Source organism: Papio anubis, chromosome 9 (genome assembly GCF_008728515.1).
Source record: "Papio anubis isolate 15944 chromosome 9, Panubis1.0, whole genome shotgun sequence".
Taxonomy (NCBI): domain Eukaryota; kingdom Metazoa; phylum Chordata; class Mammalia; order Primates; family Cercopithecidae; genus Papio; species Papio anubis.
The window spans coordinates 122,708,038-122,729,605 of record NC_044984.1 but is presented as its reverse complement, the minus strand read 5'-3'; the positions used below and the strand labels follow the sequence as shown (position 1 = coordinate 122,729,605).

Genomic DNA, 21,568 nt, shown 5'->3' with positions numbered 1-21,568 from the left:
AGGGGCTCAGCACAGTGCATGGCCCTGACAACATATGATTTTGGACTTTTGGCCCCAGAATTGTGAGAGGATCAATTTTTGTTACATTAAGCTTCCCTGTTTGTTACAACAGCCCTTGGAAACTCATAAAGCATGCTAAGTATCTCTACTCTACTTTTGCATTAAATGTTGTCAACCATCTATAAAATAGATATTATCCCTTCTTAGCACAGAGGTCCCCAACCTTTTTGGCAAAAGGGACCAGTTTTGTGAAGGACAATTTTTCAACGGGCGAGGGGGTGGGGAGATTGTTTCAGCATGATTCAAGCACATTACATTTATTGTGCATTTTATTTCTATTATTATTACATTGTAATATATAAAAAATATTATATAACTCACCATAATATAGATTCAGTGGGAGCCCTGAGCTTGTTTTCCTGCAATTAGATCATCCCATCTTGGGGCATAGTGGGAGACAGTGACAGATCATCAGGCATTAGATTCTCATAAGGAGCATGCAACCTAGGTCCCTTGCATGCACCATTCACAATAGCGTTCACACTTCTATGAGAATCTAATGCTGCCACTGATCGGACAGGAGGCGGAGCTCAGGCAGTAATGTGAGTGATCGGGAGCAGCTGTAAATTCAGAGGAAGCGTTGCTCGCTTACCCATCACTCACCTCCTGCTCTGCAGCCTGGTTCCTAACAGGCCATGGACCGGTACAAACCATGACCAGAGGGTTGGGGAACCCTGACTTATAAAACAAAACTGAGGCTCAGAAAAGCTGTCCTTTGTTTTTTCACTACATACACTTGGTCTTAGGGCCAGTGGAATGAACATCGGTTGATTTTTCATCCAGCATCCATCTCATCTTCTTTTAGTAACAGCCTTTCAGTTTTTCTCTGGGAGGAAAATCCTTTCCCCTTGGATACAAAATGATGGAACTATTAATGAGGCCGTCTTATACCTTTCTAGATAGAGATGGGCCTATGCAATCTGTGTGCATCCCTGACAGTTAGAATCACCTGCAGAGCTTTTAAACAGTAAAACTGATCAGCCCTGCCTCTATACTCAACCCTCCTCCATCCCTACCAATGAGCCTGATTCCATTGGTTTGGGATAAGGTCTGGGGATTGGTATTTTTTTTAAAGTTTACCCAGGTGAAAAGTTTAGCCAAGGTATAGGCTTCCTTCATCCTGGAATCTAAAACATGAGCACTGAGACAAAAATAAGTAAAATGGTTCCTGTTTTCCAACCATGGTATCCTAAAGAAGTCAGACAATTATAGCCACAGGAACCCAGCACCTGGCAGCTTCCTGCTCATAGGAAATCTTGTCCTTCCACTTTCTCTGGAGTCAAGAGCTTCCAATCTCTTATTACTTAGTAATAAGCAAGTAAGGTATCAAGATGTTTCTGTTGCTAACAACCAAAGACTTCTGACCAATTCATCCAGGAACTGGTGGAACAGAAGCTCAAACTTAAGCTTTTGTTTCTATGACACTGAGCCTTCCTAATTAGTCCGTAAGTGATAACTCACCATGTTGCTGGCAAGATGAAGGGTGGTGAGATAAGAAAGAAAAAAACGTTATACATAGAAACGACATGGTCTTCTATATTAAGTCTTTGGGTGGCTTTAGGATCCCAGCCATCTGCAAGTGTAAGCTCAACATTTCTAACACATGATTAAGAACATCCTTAATCAGGAAAAAAAATATATGTACACATTGCAGAAGACAAGAAATCAGTCTCTCTGGGAGAGTAACTAGAATCCATTGTCTTGGAAATTTTGCTGATTTAGACTCCAGATGGGTTGTATTTCACATTTGTTTTCTCCTTGAATGCAGCAACTTCTAAGTTCCTAAAGGCATATAAAACAAGGAAGCTCAGTGCACAGGTAGGAGAATAACATCTTGAAGAGAAACTGGTTTTAAGAACATCAGAAGTACCCTCTTAGAAACAAAAGCAACACCGTTAATATAATTTTTATTCTTCTTTAATAGACATAAAGGTAATTTTTAAATGACAGTTCTCTTCATCACACCTAGGGTATGTGAGTGCATGTACTTGAAAATACAGTAGAGGAAAACAGTATAAGGAATATACTGTTGTAAATTTCCTATATAGCATACAAAGCACTGTAACAGAATTTGAATGCAAGTAATGATTAATTAAAAATGTATTTTTAAAGCCATAGAGCAATGACTAAAGTTAAAAAAGAAGTATAAATAATAAGCCAGTAGTGGAGATAAAATGGAATCATAAAAAGTACTCCATATATAAAAAAGCTGGTAGGGAAAGAGGTAAAGAAGAATAAAGAGCAGATGGAACATAAAGAAAACAATGAGCAAAATAGTAGATCTTAATACAAATTGATGAATAATTACATTAAATATAAGTGGTCTAAACATTATACTTAAAAGACAGAGATTATCAGATTGGATAAACAAGTGAAATCCAACTCTATGTTGCCTATAAACAACCAACATTACACATAAAGACATGAGTTAAAAGTAAAAAGATGAAAAAGACATTACCATAAAAATACCAATAAAAAGAAAGCTGAGATGGCTTTATTAATATCAGATAAAATAGATTACAGAACAAGAAATATTTCTAAGAATAAAGAAAGGCATTACATAGAAGTGGATTGATTTAACAACAACAACAAAAATCCTAAGTATGTACCTAAGACAGTGTTCAAAATACATGAAACAAAAGCTGTCAGAGCTAAAATAAAAAAATAGACAAAACCATAACATAGCTGGAGACTTCAATACTCTTCTCTCAATAAGTGACAGAACAAACAGGTCAGTAGGAATATAGAAGACCTGAACAACACTATACACATTTAAGGAATCATTGCAGCCTTGGGTTAGGCAAAGCTTTCTTAGATGTGACACCAAAAACCCAATAACTAAAAGAAAATATTAATAAACTAAACATCACTAAAATGTAAAACCTCTGATCTTCCAAAGACACATACTGGGAGAAACTATCTGTAAAACACTTACCTGACAAAGGCCTTGCATTCAGAATATATAAAGCACTCTCAAAAATCATAACAGAAAAATAATCAATAAAAAGTGGGTACAATATTTGAAAAAGATATTTCACCAAAGACAACACAAGCATGGCAATTAAGCACAAGAAGTAATGTTCAATATTATTAGTCATGAGGGCAAAAATTAAAACCTCAAAGAAATGCCTATTATACACCTATCAGAATGACTAAACAAAATAAAAACAAAATGGATAATACCAAATGCTGCTGAAGATACAAACGAACTATTATACATGGCTGATAGGGATGCAAACTGCTAAAACTATGTTTAAAAAGAGTTTGCAGTATCTTACGAAGTCATATATACTGTCCCCATACAAAGTAGCAACCCCAATCCTAGCTAGTTACTTAGGAGAAATGAAAATATATGTTTGCATGAAGACTTGTTAGTGAATATTTATAGCAACACTCTTCATAATTACCCAAAACTGGCATAATTTTAAATGTCTTTTCAGTATGAAATAAATAAACTGTGGTGCATTCATTCAATGGAATGCCATTCAGCACTGAAAAGGAACAAACTATTGATACATAGGTGACTATCAAATGCATCCTGTTAAGTAGAAGAAAGCAGGCCCAAAAGCTGCATACTGCATGATCCTGTTTTTATGACATTTTGAAAAAGGTAAAACTCTAGAGACAAATAGCAAATCAGTGGTTGCCAGGATTGGAGGTAGAGGAAGGAGGAGGCTACAAAGGCAAATAGAAATTTTGGAGAGTAATGGGCATGTTCTATACCGCAATCCTAGTGATGTTTACGTGACTGTCTGCATTTGTCGAAACTTCGAACTATACACTCAAAGAGGTGAATTTTATTGTGTGCAAATTATATTTTAATAAGCCTGGTTTTTAAACAAAGTAGATGGCTGTAAAAATGTTCTATCAATCAGATGTTCCATTTATTCCACTAATTCTGTAATACTCTCCTTCACTTCAATTAATATACATTTTTATTAACCTTGCTTTTTATGACTATGGATGTATGAAATATCTAATACCTCCAAAGGCTTTGTTTTAACCTCTGCTCATAGAGGTGTTAACTACTAATATAATTGAGAGTGCTGAGCTCTTCTCTGCATGACTGTAGCCACCCTTGTGATTAAGCTAACAGAGAACAGTGAGATGAACGAAGAAGAGGTTGAAGCAAAACTCAGCTGCTTAAGGGAAGGGCCAGGTGAGTGAGCAGAGGAAGACAGGACTTGAATAAACACATGCTCCAGAGGAGAACACCCCTGCTCAGCTTCGGCACAAGGTAGCCATAAAAGAAATTACACCCAAGATGGGCAGACTATCGACACTTTTGAGAGAAGCTAGAAATCCTGATTTGTTTTTCATAATGAAAGAGAAAACTTATTTGATCATCTCAGTAGATGCAAAAGAGCATTTGATAAAATTCTATATGCAACTTCTAGCAAACTAGAAATAAAATCTTTTTTATAATTGACAGATAAAATGTGTATACAGTTACAGAGTACAACACGATGACTTGATATATGTACACATTGTGGAAATCCTAATTTTTTATGTGAATGTTCCCATTTCTTTTCATTTCACTTTATTTTATTATTATTATTATTATTATTTTGAGACCGAGTCTTACTCTGTCACCCAGGCTGGATGCAGAGGCGTGATCTTGCCTCACTGCCACCTCCAACTCCAAGGTTCAAATGATTCTCATGCCTCAGCCTCCCGAGCAGCTGGGATTACAGGCCCCCACCACCACACCCAGCTAATCTTTGTATTTTCAGTAGAGATGGGGTTTCACCATGTTGGCCAGGCTGGTCTTGAACTTCTGACCTCAAGTGATCCACCTGCCTCTTGCCTCCCAAAGTGCTGGAATTACAGGTGTGAGCCACCGCGCCCGACCAACTCTCACAATTTTTAAATGTCAGGAACCTTTAAAAAAAAATGTATGGATAAAACAGTAGTTGTCTGCAGGTCCTGAAGTTTGCAAGCATAGTCAAGAAATGTGGGTATAGAGGAAAGAACTATAATAGGACACATTCAGATCTGATCGTTTAATAGAATGATTTCCAAGAAGTTGCAATAACTATTAAGAGGCGGAAACACAGTGAGGAATTTCGACTTGAGGGATAAGAAGGGACAAGGATGAAAAGAAAATCTATGTGTCTGTGCTAAGTATACACATGTTGTAAGTGTATGCAGGACAAGACATGAGCATCATTCTTTGATGTTAGCATGAATGTGGGTAAGCTGTGGGTAAGCTGTGAGGGGCTTCTCCACCCTGATGACATCCTCCTATTTCTCATCCCTGCTATAGACCCTAAGTCCCTTACCAGAAACCCAAAACCCCTAAAGCACTGACAATCCCAAGGTTTGGCTGGTTGGTTGTATTTAATTCATTCAGTGGCCAACACTGATCTGAAGTCCAGCTATTTGGGGTCTTATTATCCTTCTTTATGTAAAGACTCATACATTGCACACAAAGTCAGCATGATGTGCAAGTACAGGCTGCAACTCCAGACGAAGGCTCAGGGTGCCATACCACACATGCATATGACTTTATGCCTCTATTTTTCTATCTTTCCTTCTCTCTTGTAATTCAAAGATCTCAATAGTTCTGAATTTGAAATACATTTGCCCCCACAGATTTCAGAAAAGAGACTGTGGTCCCACATAACCTTCCCAGAAGGTCTCATATGTGACTAATAACCATCGCTAAACTTCTGAGGGCATCTCAGCCTGGCACCGCCCTTCCACTGGCTTTATATAGGGACAATACATCAACCTCTAATTCAAGGATGTTTTGTCTCTCCTGCCTCAGCCCAAGTCTTAAATCTTAGGAAAAGATTTCTTTCTTTCAATGCCCTGTCCTATTTATGGAACTGCTCAAGAACAATTCTGCCTTTTCCGAACCCTGACAAATTGCAAAGCCTCTAAATCCACAGTCAAAAATAAACAGACAATTGGTATTAAAAATTAATCAGTGGTTTCAAGGATTCCAGAAATCAGCACTTAAACCCGTGTGCAGGAAGAGACAGAGATGGCTTTTTTTTTTTTTTTTTTTTTTTTTTTAAAGACAGCAGAAATGTAAACAAGGTCAGAAAACTTTCCTCTCTAGAAGATATCTTACGGTGCAAACGCTTTACGTGTGGAGGAATCCGAGGGGGGAATGAACTGCTGCTTTTGATCATGAGAAACAAACGGAAAATGTATTTTGCAGATGATAACTTGCAGGCCCTTATGCACCCCCAAATCACGTGGTGAACTTTGCAAAGCAAAAAGCAGGGAAAGAAAGCCCCACCAAATCAAGGTTGCACTTAGCTAGAGGGCCGGGGCGGTTCGGGATAGGGGTGGGGCTTCGCTGTGTCCCTAGTTTTCAGTAGTTTCCCTTGCTGTGCAAATATCAGCTTCAAATCCAGTCCCAGTTGCCTTTCCAGCCAAATCACTGCCCCCAGCACTGAACACATGGACATCTGTAACAGCCACTCTCTTAATCAAAAGTAAAATCCTCTGGATACACACACACACACACACACACACACACACACACACACACACGGAATACAAGCCTTAATGAAGAACAGTCCACACTTGCTTTAAAGGGAACATCCAGCGTCCTCGCCTGGTTAAAGTCTCCCAAGGGCAAGGGGCGAAAACCCGGAGGAGGTCGGTCACGCCCTGCTCAACTGGCACCGCCTTCCTATGTAAAGTGCTTTCTACCCATTCAGTCATTTTATCATCAAAAAAACTGCCGGGAGGTAGGTTGGGAAGGGAATTCTTCAATGGCCACTTTGCATCCAGGAAAACTGAATCCTAGAAACGCTGGAACCTAGAGCTAATTAACAGCAGAATTCAGGCACCAGATTGTGACTGTTGACTCTTTCCAATAAAATAGAAAAGTGCCTCCCTCTCCTACTCCCCCACCCCGACTTGCCCCCCCTTTCCCTCTTCTCTCACCCCACCCTCCTCTCTACCTGGAGCTCCTAGAAGAAAGGAACACTTACATAAAACATAGCAAACTTGTCTGGTTGGTGTATCTGGGCAAGCGCAGCCTCAAGGAAAGTCGATTTTTCTGGATTTTCAGGCGGTGCGGAATGACTTTTGAAAAGCAAACGCTACTTTTAAACATCCATGACAACTTGTCTCTCAATGCGTTTCTAGCTCAGCCTTAGAGCATTAGGCGGGAGAGGGGTGGCTTTGAGGGTTCTCTGCTCAGAGCTTGGGGCCGATACCGGACCCGAGGCGCCACGCGAAGGCGCAGGGCACCCTTGTGCGCACTTCTGTTTAACCAAATGAACCCGAGACCTTCGCCAGGGCGCAGGCAGCAGGAAAGCGATGCTCTCCTCTTCCTACGTCCTGGACGCGCCCCGGGACTCGGGCAGCTGCTGTCCCTGGCAGAGCCGAGGCCTTCCTCCCCGCCTGCCCCGCGGCTCTTGGGGCCGGAGACCGCCTCTACCCGCCCTTCCCGCCGCCGGATCCGCGCGGCCACTCGGCCGCACACGCACATAATAATAAAGGCCGAAATAACCTCACGGCTACCTTTTGTGAGCCCTGCGGGCGCCATACGTTAGCGCCTTTAAATTCCTGCAACCAAAGCAGGGCCGCCACTCCCATTGTAGAGAAGAGGACACTGAGGTGAAGTAGCTACGGACAGGACCGCTGGTGAGCTAGTTCTCATCACGAGGGGCGCACCCACCTCCCCATCCGCGCTCCCAAACCACAGACGACTCATTTGAAGGAGCCCACAGAGAGCCCCTGGTTTCTGCCATGCTGGGGTTCCTGGTGAGCTGCGCGATGGTGCGCGTTCCTCTAGGGCCAGCACGGAGACCTTAGCGGCTGCGGAAAGGGGATGCAAAGAACCGGGCCTTCCCTTCTGGAGCACCAGCCCCACAGTGCTGAAGCTGTGGATGGGGAGTTGTGGATAGGGAGCACACAGCCGGGAGGAAGGGGCGCACGGAGCGGAGACCCTCTCCTGGACACCAGTTCCACAGGGTGACTGTGCTGGGCCTGGGGCAGGTCCCCACGGAACTCAGGGATGGGGAACAAACACTGTGTCCCTCAGCCACGCCCCCTCCTCATCCGTGGGGCAGCTCTGGGTCTGGGGGGACCGGGGTGGGAGATTCGGGACTCGGTAACAGCCTAACTTGCCCGGATCCTGGCGCCCAGCTGGGAGCGCCCTTCTGGATTGGGGCGGCTCGGCATCCGCAGAGGCGCTCTTGGTGGGACCCGCGCCCCCACCAAGGCCCCCGCCGCACCCCTCGCTTCGGCTGCCCTCACCCCGAGCCACCCCGGAATCGCGAAGTTCGCATGCGTCGGCGCGCCACGCACCCGCCCCGGCCTTACCTTTGCCCAGCAGCGCGCCCAGCAGCAGGCTCAGCGCCCCGCACAGCGGCGCCGCCGGCCCGGGGGCCGCACCCTCGGAGCGCATCCTGCGTCCCGGCCGCTCACGCCGCCCGCCGCCAGCCTGAAGCGCAGCGCCCGCCCGCGGCCCTCGCCGGCCGCCCCATGCCCGGGGCCACTCCCGCGGCCCGGTCGGCCCGGCCCGCTGCGTCTCAGCCGTCCGCGGCCCGCCCCTGCCGGGTCCACGCCGCCGCGGCTCGGGCTCTGGCTCCGGCGGTTCCGGCTCCGCCGCTGCTCGCGCTCCGGCCGGGACAACTTTTCTCCAGCAGCAGCCGCCGCAGCCGCCGGACCGCCCCGCCCCCGCCCCGCCCCCGGCCCCGCCCCCAGCCGGGCCCCGCCCCCGCCGCGCCCCGGGACCGCGGGCAGACTGAGGGTGCGGGAGGAGAGAGTGCGCCTGTCCGCCGGGAGGGGCGGCAGATGGAGAACCCCCCCGCCCGGGCTAGGGAGGGTGTGCCCGGGAAAGAAGACGGGACGGGGAGGGGGCGTCTCCCCAGGCGGCTGGGACGGCTCCTCCGGGGGTCCACGCCTACCCAGAGAAACTCAGCGTTGGCAGCCTCTTGCCCGGGTGCCCAGCGGCCCGCGGCCGGGAGGGTCCTGCCCGGGGACCCGACGCTCAAGGCAGAGCTGGACCCCTTCTCTCCACCCTCCCGTGGTCACTGCGGGACCTGGTGGTCGTCACGCCCCATTCCTCAACTTCAGGTGGCCCTTGTTTTAGCCTGGAGGGCTGGGGACATCTGGAATGCAAAGTCCCGCGCAGCTGCTGCGGGGAGAGCTCCTAGCTGGATCACTGAGCGGGGAAAAGCAGCGCGCAGCGGAGCGTGAAGGCGGGGTGCGGGCTCAGACACATGCGGGTGTGCACCTGTGTGTGTGTGTGCGGAGGGGGCGAGGCACCAGATCACAGCGGTGTCTCTGGGAAGGGGACTAGAACGCAGGGGGGAAAGAAAGGATCATTTTTCACTACATGTCTGTGGGGCTTCCATTTCCCAATCATCTCCTCCCCCCCCAACAGCATGTGTTTTATTATCTATTCAGGGGGTGGGGAATAACCCCTCTCCAGACTTGCTCCAGCCATAAGCAATTTCTCTGCATACTCAGACAAGGAAGATCCGCCCTCCCCGCCCCACTTCGTTCTCTGTATCTTTTCCCTCTGGTTTCTCTAGCGCTGGCCTCCCTCATGGTGGTGATCCCAGGTGATCTCAGCGGCTTCCCTGTGCGGTTCCTGATGCTCGTGCTAAGGTCTTTCTGCCATGCGTGCTCTGAGCTGTTTGAGGGCGGGACCCCGACTCCCCCTTGTGACTGGGAGTGAAGGGCCATGGGTTCGGAGGTCTCTGGACCTCCCCTCCTGCCCTGGGCTCCTCACCACGGGCTCAGCCCCCTCTCACCGTGGGCTGGCTCGGTCCAACATCAAAAGGAAGCCTGAGCAGTCTTTTCTCACCATTAGTGCAGGGAAGAATTTCAAAAGAATAAACGAAATCCTTGATTGAAAGAAAAGAAATGTAAACGAATGATCCCCTGCAACCGCAACCCCAAGTCTTATCTCTCCACTCAGCCCCTAAGGAATGAGCCAGGCATAAGGAGAAACTGGGACGGGATGGGGAGAAGGCCTTGCAGGGCACTGGCCAGAGTGGGAGGCTTTCTCCTGGGGTGGGGCCCGGAAGTCTGGGCCAGGCTGGGGGGAGATGGATCCCTTGTTTTCCTGGCCAGCTCTACTCACGTGAGGTGGGGAGAAGGGAGCTGGAAAACTAGCCAGGCCCCAAAGGGAACGGCAAAAACTTGATTCTCATAGGCCTGGATAGCAGATACTTGATTTTTAAAGTGGATTATGCTGATAATTGCCCCATTCTTCAGTTCATTCAGCTAGTGTAGACCTGACCTTGGGGGCAGGGGGCAGTTATAAAGTGAACTTGGGCTCCTAAAACGGAAGATAGGTTTTATTCTCAGTGTTTTGAGTCTGCACATCACTGGGGAATAAATATATATATTTTTTCATTTAAATGTTCCCAGCATGAAGGAGAAATACACAACATGTCCCATTGTTTGTAACTGAGGATGGGAACTTGCCTTATCCTCTCTCCTCCCTGTCAGATAAAAGGGACAAGAAAATAAAAAGCCAAAGAAGTGCCCGCCACTCCCCTGTTCTTCTGTGCAGCCTCATAATGTACCTTCTTTCCACATCATTTCTTTCCTTTTGGCACAGAACATTGCTGTCCCTATTGCAAAGACAAGTCAGGTCCTGGACTACATCTCTATGATGCAAATAATCAAAACCAGGGGCTATGAAACAAGCCACAGCAAAATAAATAGTAATTTCACATGGGGTTGGAATGGGGAGAGGATTCTCAATCAGATAAGCTTACTGCACAGCACCCCAAAAGTAGCCACTGTCTTCAGGTGCTCCTGAATCACAGATATCCCTTGAGACTATGATGCCTCCGGGCATCCCCTGTGAGAGCCTTCAGGAGACCCAGCAAATGAAAGCTTCTCTGCAAACCTTCCTTTAGGACTCCATTTCATCTATTGCATGTCCCTCTCAAGAGCAGTCAAACAAACCTCACACAAAACTGAACAAACAAATAAAATAAATGATATAGTCGATTTCTCTTTTGTAGGTAAATCCACAAAAATTGAGGTTCATGGGCTAATAAAGTTTTCTGTATTTATTTTTTTTAAGTCATGTATCATTTAACCCCCAAATCATTAATTCCTTAACTTAAATTACTTCCAGATGGTTTTCTGAATTTCCTAAGGAACATCAGAGGCTGCTAATCTCCTCAAAGGCTGTTGCAGAATTCCTTAAGGACTGTGGGCACATGGAAGCACTTAACATAATTTATGGGAGAGGAGAATGATTGGAAAGAGGAAACCTGCTGCTTTCACAGAGGCTCAGGGTTCCTAAGTCAATGAGGCAACTGCAGATTGGTTTTTTCATGCTTAAATGTTAAATTGTTAATATCGCATAAAATGAGGGATGGAACTCATGACTTTAGTTCAAAGGGTTCTTGCATTGTCTATCTGTAGACAGGGGACTTCTGGATATATATTGCTGAGGACATGGAAAAGAAGGGCTATATGTTGGCCTCATGAAACAGCTATAGTCATCCTGAAAAATAAGTATCAAGTCCTGACTATGGTGCTCACTATTAGAGACAAAAAACGAGGAAGAAGGAAAAAAGGGGGAAAATGAAAGAAAGATCTATGCTTAGTTCTGTCTCCTGCCATTGTTCTTAAAACCTATAGGCACTATCTGATTTAATCCGCTTCACACTCATGGGGTGTATTATTATTATCCTTGGACATTTTATTCATTCGTTCATTCATTCATTCATTCAACAAATAGGTGTCACTTGCTTACTATTCATCAGGCCCAAATTTTGGGGTTCTACCAGTGAACAAAATAGACGGACGTCCTAAATTCGTTGACCTTACATTCTAGTGGAGGATGCAGACTCTAAAGTAATACACAAGTAATTGTATCTGATAATGCAGCAATATGTGTTGTGAACAAAAATAAAGCAAAATAAGGGAAAAGTCTGATTTGGGGGTGTAACTTTAGGAAAGTTGGTGAAGTGAGAGCAATTTTTGGGAAAAGAGCTTCTCAGGCTGATGAAAATGAAAGTGCAAAGACCCTAAGCTGGAGTCCTGAAAGGTCTTATTTTTCTTTCAGAAGGATCACTCTGGCCACGTGTAGACCACAGCCTATAGGGGTAGCCAAGGAAGCCTGAAGTCTGATTAAGAGCTGGCTCAAGGCACCCAGGATGCTGGCACTGGAGTAAGAGGAGCAGCATCGTGAGGTTCAGACATGGACCAGTTAATGATGCCTAGTGGAAGTGAAGCCAGCAGGATGTGCTGATGGATGGGTGTGGACTGTGGAAGGGAAAGAAGAGGCCACTGTTTTGGTCCAAACAACTGGGTATCTGAGGGTTCTCTTTATGGAGGTGAGGAAGACAGAGGGTGAGTGATCTGGGTGGGTACATTGGTACAGATGAGGAAACTGAGGCTCATAGAGGAGGTTAAGCCACTTGCTGGTATGTGACAGGCCATACACTGAAAATCAGCTCTCTGCGCTCCCCAGAAGCAGCCAGGCCAGTTTATGACCACCAAACCTAAGGAAAATTGAGTATTGCATTGATATGAACATAAGCCCTATGTCATCCCCTCGTTCATTAACTCCAGGTCTAAGTCTGGCTAAGGTAGAGAGGAGTCAGAGGTGTGGAATGTGGAAATAATATATTCTTCCTCTCTCCGTGTGGATAACGATTCCAGCCTTTATTCCATTTAATGTAAATATATCTAGGGAACATTTATTGGGGGCCATTCGCTGTCTGCCCTTGTTTCTTTATTTGTTTGCTTGCTCATTCCTCGCTCCATGTCAACTCCATGAGGGGCAATGTCTGACGTGCTCACCCCTGTATTCCCAGCCCCTACAAGTGTGTACGTGAAGATAAGTCCTTGTCCAATGAATGAATGAATACTGTAAATCCATAGACTATTAGCCCTACTTTACTAATGAGGAATCTCAGATTCACACATTTTGCCTTTAGTTCATTTAGCTGTTAATAGTGATGATGATGATAATAACAATTAACATTTATTAGGTGCTTGCTAATTGTCAAATAATCTCATTAACAACCCTATGAACATGTACTCTTGTTATCTCCAGTTCACACAGAAGAAAACTGATGTCAAAGAAGTGAAGTGGCTAGTTCAATGCCACTCAGCTAAGAAGAGGTTGAGCTGGGATTTAATCTAGACCATCTGCCTTCAGAGTCCACACTGGCAACCACTCACTAGACTGATGGGTGTGTGCTCAGGTGTGCCTGTTTCCTACACCAGATGTCTAGGAAACTTGTGTTAGCTCTCACTTGCTAGGTCTCTCTTTGTGTCAGGTTTCACTTGTTGGGCCCTTTTATTTTAAACAAGCACTGAAGAATTGTCCCTTTGTAACTTCCACTTACCATCCCAGACAACCTCCTGAGACCCTTATGCTGCTCTAGCACTGCTGCTTGAACTCAGCCTGTATGGAGCTTAATCGACCCTGAAGAGGGCATGGGCCCAGCATCCCCAGATAAGATGCAAGATACAGGTGACTTTTGGCCTGTGAAAACAACTTTTAAGATGGATGCTCAACTGCCCATACCTGGTCAAATCATCCTATTTTCCACGTGGTACCTGTTGAAAGCCCAGATTCGTCTCACATTTGTGGTTAAGACCTACAGAGTGGACTCTCCACCCTTCACCCTTCCACTAGGGTTCAAGGTCAGCAAATGATCAATTTACTATAGGAATTAGGTTAGCAAAGCTTCGGATTAGGTTACAAATGGAAGTAATCACACTGGTATTTCCTTAACCGTATTCGCATCACCATCATCATCACCACTATCACCATCATCAACATCACCATCACCGTTACTATCATCATCATCACCACCACTATCACCATTATATCCACCATCACCCATGTCCATGCCCATTATAAGTCATCATCACCATCCATCATCATCCTGCATCCCACCGTCATCATTCATGTGCCCGTATGTCATCATCACTATCACCATTGTCATCACCATCACCATCATCATCACCATTATCATCATCACCATCATCATCATCACCATCACCGTCATCACCATCCACTGTCCTTCCACCATTCCTTCCTCCATCCATTATCCATTCCACTCCTCCATCCACCATCCATCCTCCACCATCCACCATCCCTTCCATCCACCTCCACCATCATCCATCCACCATTCCTCCACCATTGTCCACCATCATCATCCACCATTCACCATTATCCACCATCCGTTTATCATCCACCATTATCATCATCATCATCACCATCACCATCATCACCATCACTATAGTCATCACCATCACCACCATCATTATTACCACTATTGCCATCACCATCATAATTACCATCACCATCACCACCATTACTATTATCATCGCCATCATCATCACAATCAACATCATCATCATCATCATCTCTAACACTTGCAGATTCCTTATTCTGTGCTAGGAACTGTCTTAAGTACTTTGACAGGTGTGGATTCATTTAATCCTCACAACAGTCCTATGACATTACTTTTGTTATCAGCCCTACTTACACATGAGAAAATTGAGATACAGAGTTTAGGAGACTTATCCAATGTCACGGAGCAACTGATTGGCAGAGCTGGTATTCAAACTCAGCTACTCCCGCCATAGACTCCCTGCTCTAAATAGACATTTCTCAGATTTTCCTGTGTATACACGTGACCTAGGGAACTTGTTAAAATGCAGCTTCTGATTTAGGTGCTAGGGGTGGGATCTTCTCCTATGCATTTCTCCCAAGCCTCCAGGTGATCTTGACATTGTGAGTCAGTGAGCCACCTTTGAGTAACAAGTCCCTAAATCATTACCCTATTCTGCTCCCTATCTACTCATGCAAAGTCATATAATCCAAACCATATTTATTTGAAAATTTCACTGAAGTTAAGCTCTTTCCTACTTCTCAGTATAAATCAATCACAAGCATATTCAGTGCATTCTGTCATTCCAGAAGAATCTTGAGACTGGAGAATTTGTCCTGCAGTTAGTTAATCATGGCTATTTAATACACACTCCTAACTGAAACCAGTATTTGGAGTGGGCAGGTGCAGTGACTGACTTTGGTCTAGTTAGTAGCTGCTCCATCAACTGAGTCCCTAAGTGACCTTAATGGGCACAGAACCCTGCCAACCTGCAGTGGACATGCACAAAAACGGAATGAGTGGTGAATGTTTGCTGTTGTATGCCCCTGAAAGTTTGGATTATTTGTTACAGCACCTTCTCATAACCCATCCTCATTGGAACACTCGGGCATTCAAATTCATTGCATGCCCACTCACTTAGCTGCATTCCTGTTCCTTTTGGATGATCAAGTCTTGCAGGAATAAGACCTGCTCTGTGTCTATGCATTCTTCAGTTCAATAGTAGTTGTTGAGTGAATTACTTATAGGCAGGGTGCCTGCGCTCTGACAGCCCATTAGGCGGGATAATATGCATGCACAAATATCTCAAATCAGCATCGGAAAATAGGCACATATTAAATGTTTTAAGGGCCTAGAGAAGATAAAAATGATTTCACTGCCCACCTTCCCCCCATTTATACTAATTATCCTGTTCCCTCTACTGGTTCTGCCCAGTTTTCTCCCTCCAGAGACCTTGTACTTGCCGCTCTCTCTTCCTGAAATGCTTTTCCTACCATGTCCCTCTCCTTGCGAATATTATCCCCTCAGCAAAGTATTTTGTCCCAGGGCCACATCACCAGAAACCAGCACAGAGCCTGAACCATATCCAGCACTCAATAAATACGACTGAAGAAATTTCATGATGTTTCACGGACTCATTTAATCCTGATCACAGGCATCAGGAACAGTGGGAGATTAATAGTGGGGATGCAAGGAAAGAAAGACAGGAGAGCAGGGTCTTTCTGGCAGGAAGAATGAGACAGTATGCAGGACAGCCCATAAACAAGAATGGAAGTTGTTGTAGCCAGTCAGTTCTCATGACCACCAGCCAGAAGATGCCGATTAAACCAGCTCCAACATCTTGGCATTGAGTGGGGCTGTGTTTTACTGTTATATCGATTTCACCCTCTCCACCCCTACGTCTTTGGATTTATTTTCTCAATTTTGTAGTCCTTACTTATAAGGACCTAAATGTTGAATTGTTAATAGAAAATAATTCAAACTCATCCACGCTACGAAATGCATACAGAGTTCAGTTCCAATATTAAACTACCTTTAGAATGCCCCTTCTGGCCGACCATGATCCGAATCCTAAGCTATGGGATTACTTGTGATTCACAGCAGATCCAGCCAGGTTCTGGGAAGGAGGACGCTGGTGACTTTTATGTATGATTAGCTCCTTTCAACCACCTTTCTTAGGGACAGACAATCCAGGTAACTAAAGGTGCTTCATAGAAAGACCCACTGCATTGCTTTTAACTCTCCTTAAGATTCTCTGATGGCTTGTTTAAAAAGATTGAGCTTCAAATGGAAATCTGCCAAAATTGTGTTTTTTTGACACTTGGAACAATGGAATGCCAATTCCATTAATTTATGTGCGAAATATCTCAGCTCCAGACCCACACGCAGCCTGGGAATGGTTCTAGAGTAAACAGCGCTCCCTGGTGGCCCTGGCCAGCATTTGTTGCTAGCAGAGAAAAAAAAATAAGAAAAACTCAGATTTGGGGGTCTAAGTGGCAAAGGAATCAGAAAGGTGTCACTACGTTCAGCAGCATTTCACACTAATGAATGTCTTTGTTCTCAGGAGGTAGTAATGGTCACTACTGGCTCCTTTACCTCTGACTTGCAAGTAAAAGTTGTGATACCCCCTGGGGCAACCCATCTTCCATATGTTCAGTAAATAGTGATGCTTACTTAAAGCTGTGCCCTGGATAGAGCTCAGGAGATGGCCGTTTGATCTTTATGGAGCATCCAAGAGATTAAAGCTCAGCCCAGCTGGGAGCAGGACCAAGGTTGGTGGAAGGAAGGCATTAAATTTTTGCCTCCTGCTCACTACAAAAGGCATTAAGCTTACAGTGTTTAGGTTGCCATTCTGCTTATGGATGGAACTCAAATGCCACTGTATCAATCAAGGTTTAGTGAGGGAAACAGAACCACTAGGAACAGGAATCTATTTTTAGGAATGAGATCTTATATAATTATGGGAGAAGCTAGAGCTATAAGAGCCAGAAGAGGGAGTCAGAGGATAAGCAGAAATTACTGACCAGCTTCCCTGAAGCTCTGGCATGGGATTCAGGACAAGCTGAGCTTTCAGTCTATTTCAGGGGAACAAATTGGAACTCGCAGGAGGATCCGGGGAGGCAGGAGTCTCCAGCTACCAGACTAGGAAGATGAAAGGGGTACTGTTCAAAAAGTGTTTGAAGGAGTTGGGCTTTCAGCATGACCAAGTCAACACCTGCTGGATGGATCTTCACACAGGTAACAACCATAAACTCTGAATAAGATACAAAACAAAAAGAGCAACACAAACACATCAACAACACCGCAAAGACTTCCAGAAGGCTATGAAAAGTGAAGGAAAACGGGAGACTCTGGAGGTAGGTAAGTTGACATTCGGAAGGAGAGGCATGGAGTGACTTTCCTGTTTTGGTGGCATTTCCCCTAAAAACAGGCCAAAATCATTGCTGCAAGGGACAACTAACACTCCTGTAGAAACTCACTCTTTCTTTTTTTAAATTATTTTTTATTTTTTGTGATGGAGTCTTGCTCTGTTGCCCAGGCTGGAGTGCAGTGGTGCAATCTTGGCTTACTGCAAACTCCACCTCCCAGGTTCAAGCAATTCTTGTGCCTCAGCCTCCTAAGTAGCTAGGATTACAGGCGTGCAACACCATACTCAGCTATTTTTTGTATTTTTAGTAGAGACAGGGTTTCGCCATGTTGGCCAGGCTGGTCTTGAACTCCTGACCTCAACTAATCCACCTGTCTCAGCCTCCCAAAGTCTTGGGATTACAAGTGAGAGCCACCGTGCCCCACCGAAACTCACTCTCTAAACTGAAGAACCAGACAACAAAATCTGTAGCAATCACTGCTACTGGAATGCAGAGGGGGAATTCCAACAAAGGAAAGAGCCAGAAAGAAAGACCCACATTTTCTTGTATTTACTTTGCCCACGTTTTTGGATGACCCAGGAACTCCGGGAGAATGGGGAAGATTAAGTAGTGCAGCTAAAGATAAAAGGACTGAGCTGATCTAAGCGAACCCCAAGAGACATTTTGTAGTGTGAATCCAACCAAGCCATTACTAGCCAAAAAAAAAAAAAAAAAAAAAAAAATCAGCTAGCGGGTAGGCATGGAAAGATTCTTCCTCAGAGCCCCAGAAAGAACCAACCTTACCAGCACCTTGATTGCAGGTTTCTGGTCTCCAGAACTGTGAGATAATGCTAATTAATACATTATCTTGTTTCAGCCACTCAGTTTGTGGTACTTCGTTAAGGTAACCCCAGAGAACTAATACATCATGCAAACAGGAAGCGTAGGATGACCAGAATGGCTATAGTAGTATCAGATAAAATTGACTTCAAAACAAAGAACATAACCAGATATCAAGAAAGGCATTTTGTAATACTAAAAGCATCGGTTAAACAGAAGGACATAAAATTGAAATTAAATTAGAAACCAATTATAGTAAGATATCCAAGAAAAGCCCAAATATTTGGAAATTAAACAATGTCTAACTAATCCATGAACCAAATAAAAAGTACAGGAAATTAGAAAATATTTTGAAATAAATAATAATAAAAGCACAACATAAAATTTGCAAAATGTTGCTTTAAACTGCTAAAAAGGAAATTTATAGCTTTAATTGTTTACAGTAGAAAAAAAGAAATATCTAAAATCATTTACCTAAATCTATACTTTAAGAGCCTAGTTGGAAAAAAAAAAAAGCAAGCGGAATGAAGAAAATTAAGACAGAGAGACAGAGGGGAGAGAAAGAGAAAAAGAGTGAGTGAGTGAGTGAGTAAGTGAGTGGAGGAAACAACAAAGAAAATGAGCAAAGCCTAAATGGTTTTTGTGTTTTTTTTAAAAAAATCAATGACAATTATAAAATTATCTCAACTGAAGAAAAAAAGGAGGGAAATGTGAATTACCAGGGTCAGTAATGAAAGAGGAGTTATCACCACAGATTTTCTGAACAGTAAAAGAGTATATCATCAAGAACAATAATTTGACAACTTAGATGAAATGGAAATCTTCATGGAGAAATGAAATTTACCAAAACTGACACTGGAAGAAAAAGAATATCTGAATAGTTCTATATTTATTGCAAGTCACTAAAATCTATTGCTGCCATGACAAATTACCACAACTTTATTGATTAAAGTAGCACAAATTTACTATCTCACAGTTGTGTAGACGAGAAGCCTGGTATAGGTTTTACTGAGATCAAACCAAGAGGTCAGCAACATTCCATTCAGTTCTGTACCAGAGCCTCCAGGAGATAACGTGTTGCTCATTCAGGTGTTAGCAGAATTCAGTTCTACCCAGGTATAGAATGACTGAAGTCTTAATTTCCTTGCTGTCTGTCAGCTGGGAACCGTCCTTGGCTCTTAGAGGCCTCTTTGGGTGTTATCGTTCACCGTTAGGGGTCAGTAACAGGGGCTGAATTCTTCTTTCACTGACACCTCTCTGGCCTAGCTCAGAAATATTCTCAGATTTTAAAGACTCATGGGATTAGACTGGACTCATCTGAATAATGATAATCTCACATTTCAAGGTCTGTACCCTTAATCAAATCTGCAAAACTCCCTTTGTCCTGTAAAATAACATAATTACAATTTCCGGGAATTTGGCATGAACATTTTTGGAGGAGACATGATTCTGTCTACTGAAAATCTTTATCAAAAGGCTTCCCAACAAGAAAACTCCAGGCCCAGATGGTTTTATTGGTGAATTTTATCTACCATTTAAGAAAGAAACAACAGCAGACTTACTCAAAATCTTCCAGAAAATGAAGGAAAGTTGAGAAGGAGACCATGGAGGCTCTACAGGTGTTAGCAGCAATTCATCAACAACAGAGAAAATTGAGTATATTAACCAACACACACACACACACACACACACACACACACATACAGAGTAGAATGCAGAAAACACTCGGTGCTGAAGATCACACTCAACCCAGTCTTTGCTTCTACCTTCTTCCCAGGAAATACCTTGCTTGAGCACAGACTTGCTCCCAAATGTCTCACTTTTAGAGATCTCAATCTGTTCTTGAGAGGTAGCTGGCATTGCAAGAAAGGGAACCTCAGCAAAGAAAGTTTTGATTTTGCTGTGAATTGTCACGTATTAAGACTTTTGGAAGGAAAAACAATAGACTTCATTTTTGTTTAGTGATGCAAGGAGAAGATGATAGCCTCCTTGGTAAAGGCCTTGTTTAGCTTCCAGTGAACACAAGGGTCATGCTCTCTTATGAGACAACATCTAGAGCTTTAATGCAGAGCTTTCATCACCAATTAAGAGATTTAACAAGTGGAGTGCAATGTAGAGTTATCACATAGGCCATACAGAAATGTGGGGCTTTGGTTGAAAAGAACTGGAGGTGACTGCAGAATGGTAATGAGAGTCAGGGAACTGCTTCAGTGATATACTCAACACTATTTCTAGAAGAGCAAAGGGCAATAGTTTAGAATTAGAATGTAGTGTTACACAACATTTTAGCATCATGATATTAACTTCAGCACTGCCAAAGATGCCTTCCTCTATCTATATTTTTATAAGTTCAAGATACTTGACCATGCTGTGGCTGTTTTCTGATCTTTAAAATGGATGTAATAGAAATACATATATTCTAAGTTTTATGTGAGTATCAAATCCATCAGAATGTTCTTGGTGACAGGAAACCGGGCCCAAAGTGTCTTCACCAGTGGACATTTGTTGATATACTATAAGACTAAGTGTCCATGAACAGGACTGCCTACAGCTGAGACCTGATCCTAGACTCATATGGGGTCTATTTTGTTCCTTTTGGATTCATTTTCAGCTCTGTGTGTTGGGTCTGGGGAAATTTAGGCTCATCAACTCATCTAGTCTAGCAGAAGGAAACAAAGCTTACTCAATGGCTTAAGTATAAGTCCTATGATTGAGTCAAAATTTTGGCCATGAATGGACTGCCTTGGAACCTGGGCCGGGTGGAAGGAGTGGGCTGATTGGTTTAGCCTAAATTGCACAGTGCATTCTGGATCCTGAGTTAGCTCCACAAAGCTCTGTGGCTGAGATTAGGAGTAGAATGTCTTTTCTAAAGCGTTCTGTTGACCCAAGAAAGGGAATGGACATTGAGTAGCAAACACCACAAGTATCCACTATGGCCAAGTAGTCCTAATCCTACTTTTATCAGCCATGTCAAGAAAAGCATCAATTTTCAGCCCATGTTTTTCATATGGGCAACTTCCCAACTCCAAGCACAGTGTCAGAATCCATTAACTGTTTTCAGTGTCTCTAGCAATTAAAATGGTGTGTCACAGGGGTGAGCTCAGACCTCCTTTTATGAGAGCTTGCTGGTGTTATTTGTTTTAGGTTAATTACAATAAAGAGTATGCTGACACTGTTTGATTCCTTCCACCTCCATTCCACCCTCCTCCTGGTTGGTGAGATTGGGAAGCTAAAACTCTA

General features: G+C 44.0%; 1 protein-coding gene across 1 annotated transcript in view; it reads right to left on the bottom strand.

The window, feature by feature from the left end:
* The window catches only part of TMEM132C (transmembrane protein 132C), a 430,548-nt gene extending 422,087 nt beyond the window's left edge, over window positions 1-8,461 (bottom strand). Inside the window, exon 1 of the mRNA XM_021923141.2 lies at window positions 8,353-8,461. Within this exon, the coding sequence (XP_021778833.2) occupies window positions 8,353-8,437 (85 nt within the window). The 5' untranslated portion in view covers window positions 8,438-8,461. The remainder of the gene's footprint in view (window positions 1-8,352) is intronic.
* Window positions 8,462-21,568: the final 13,107 nt, after the last annotated feature.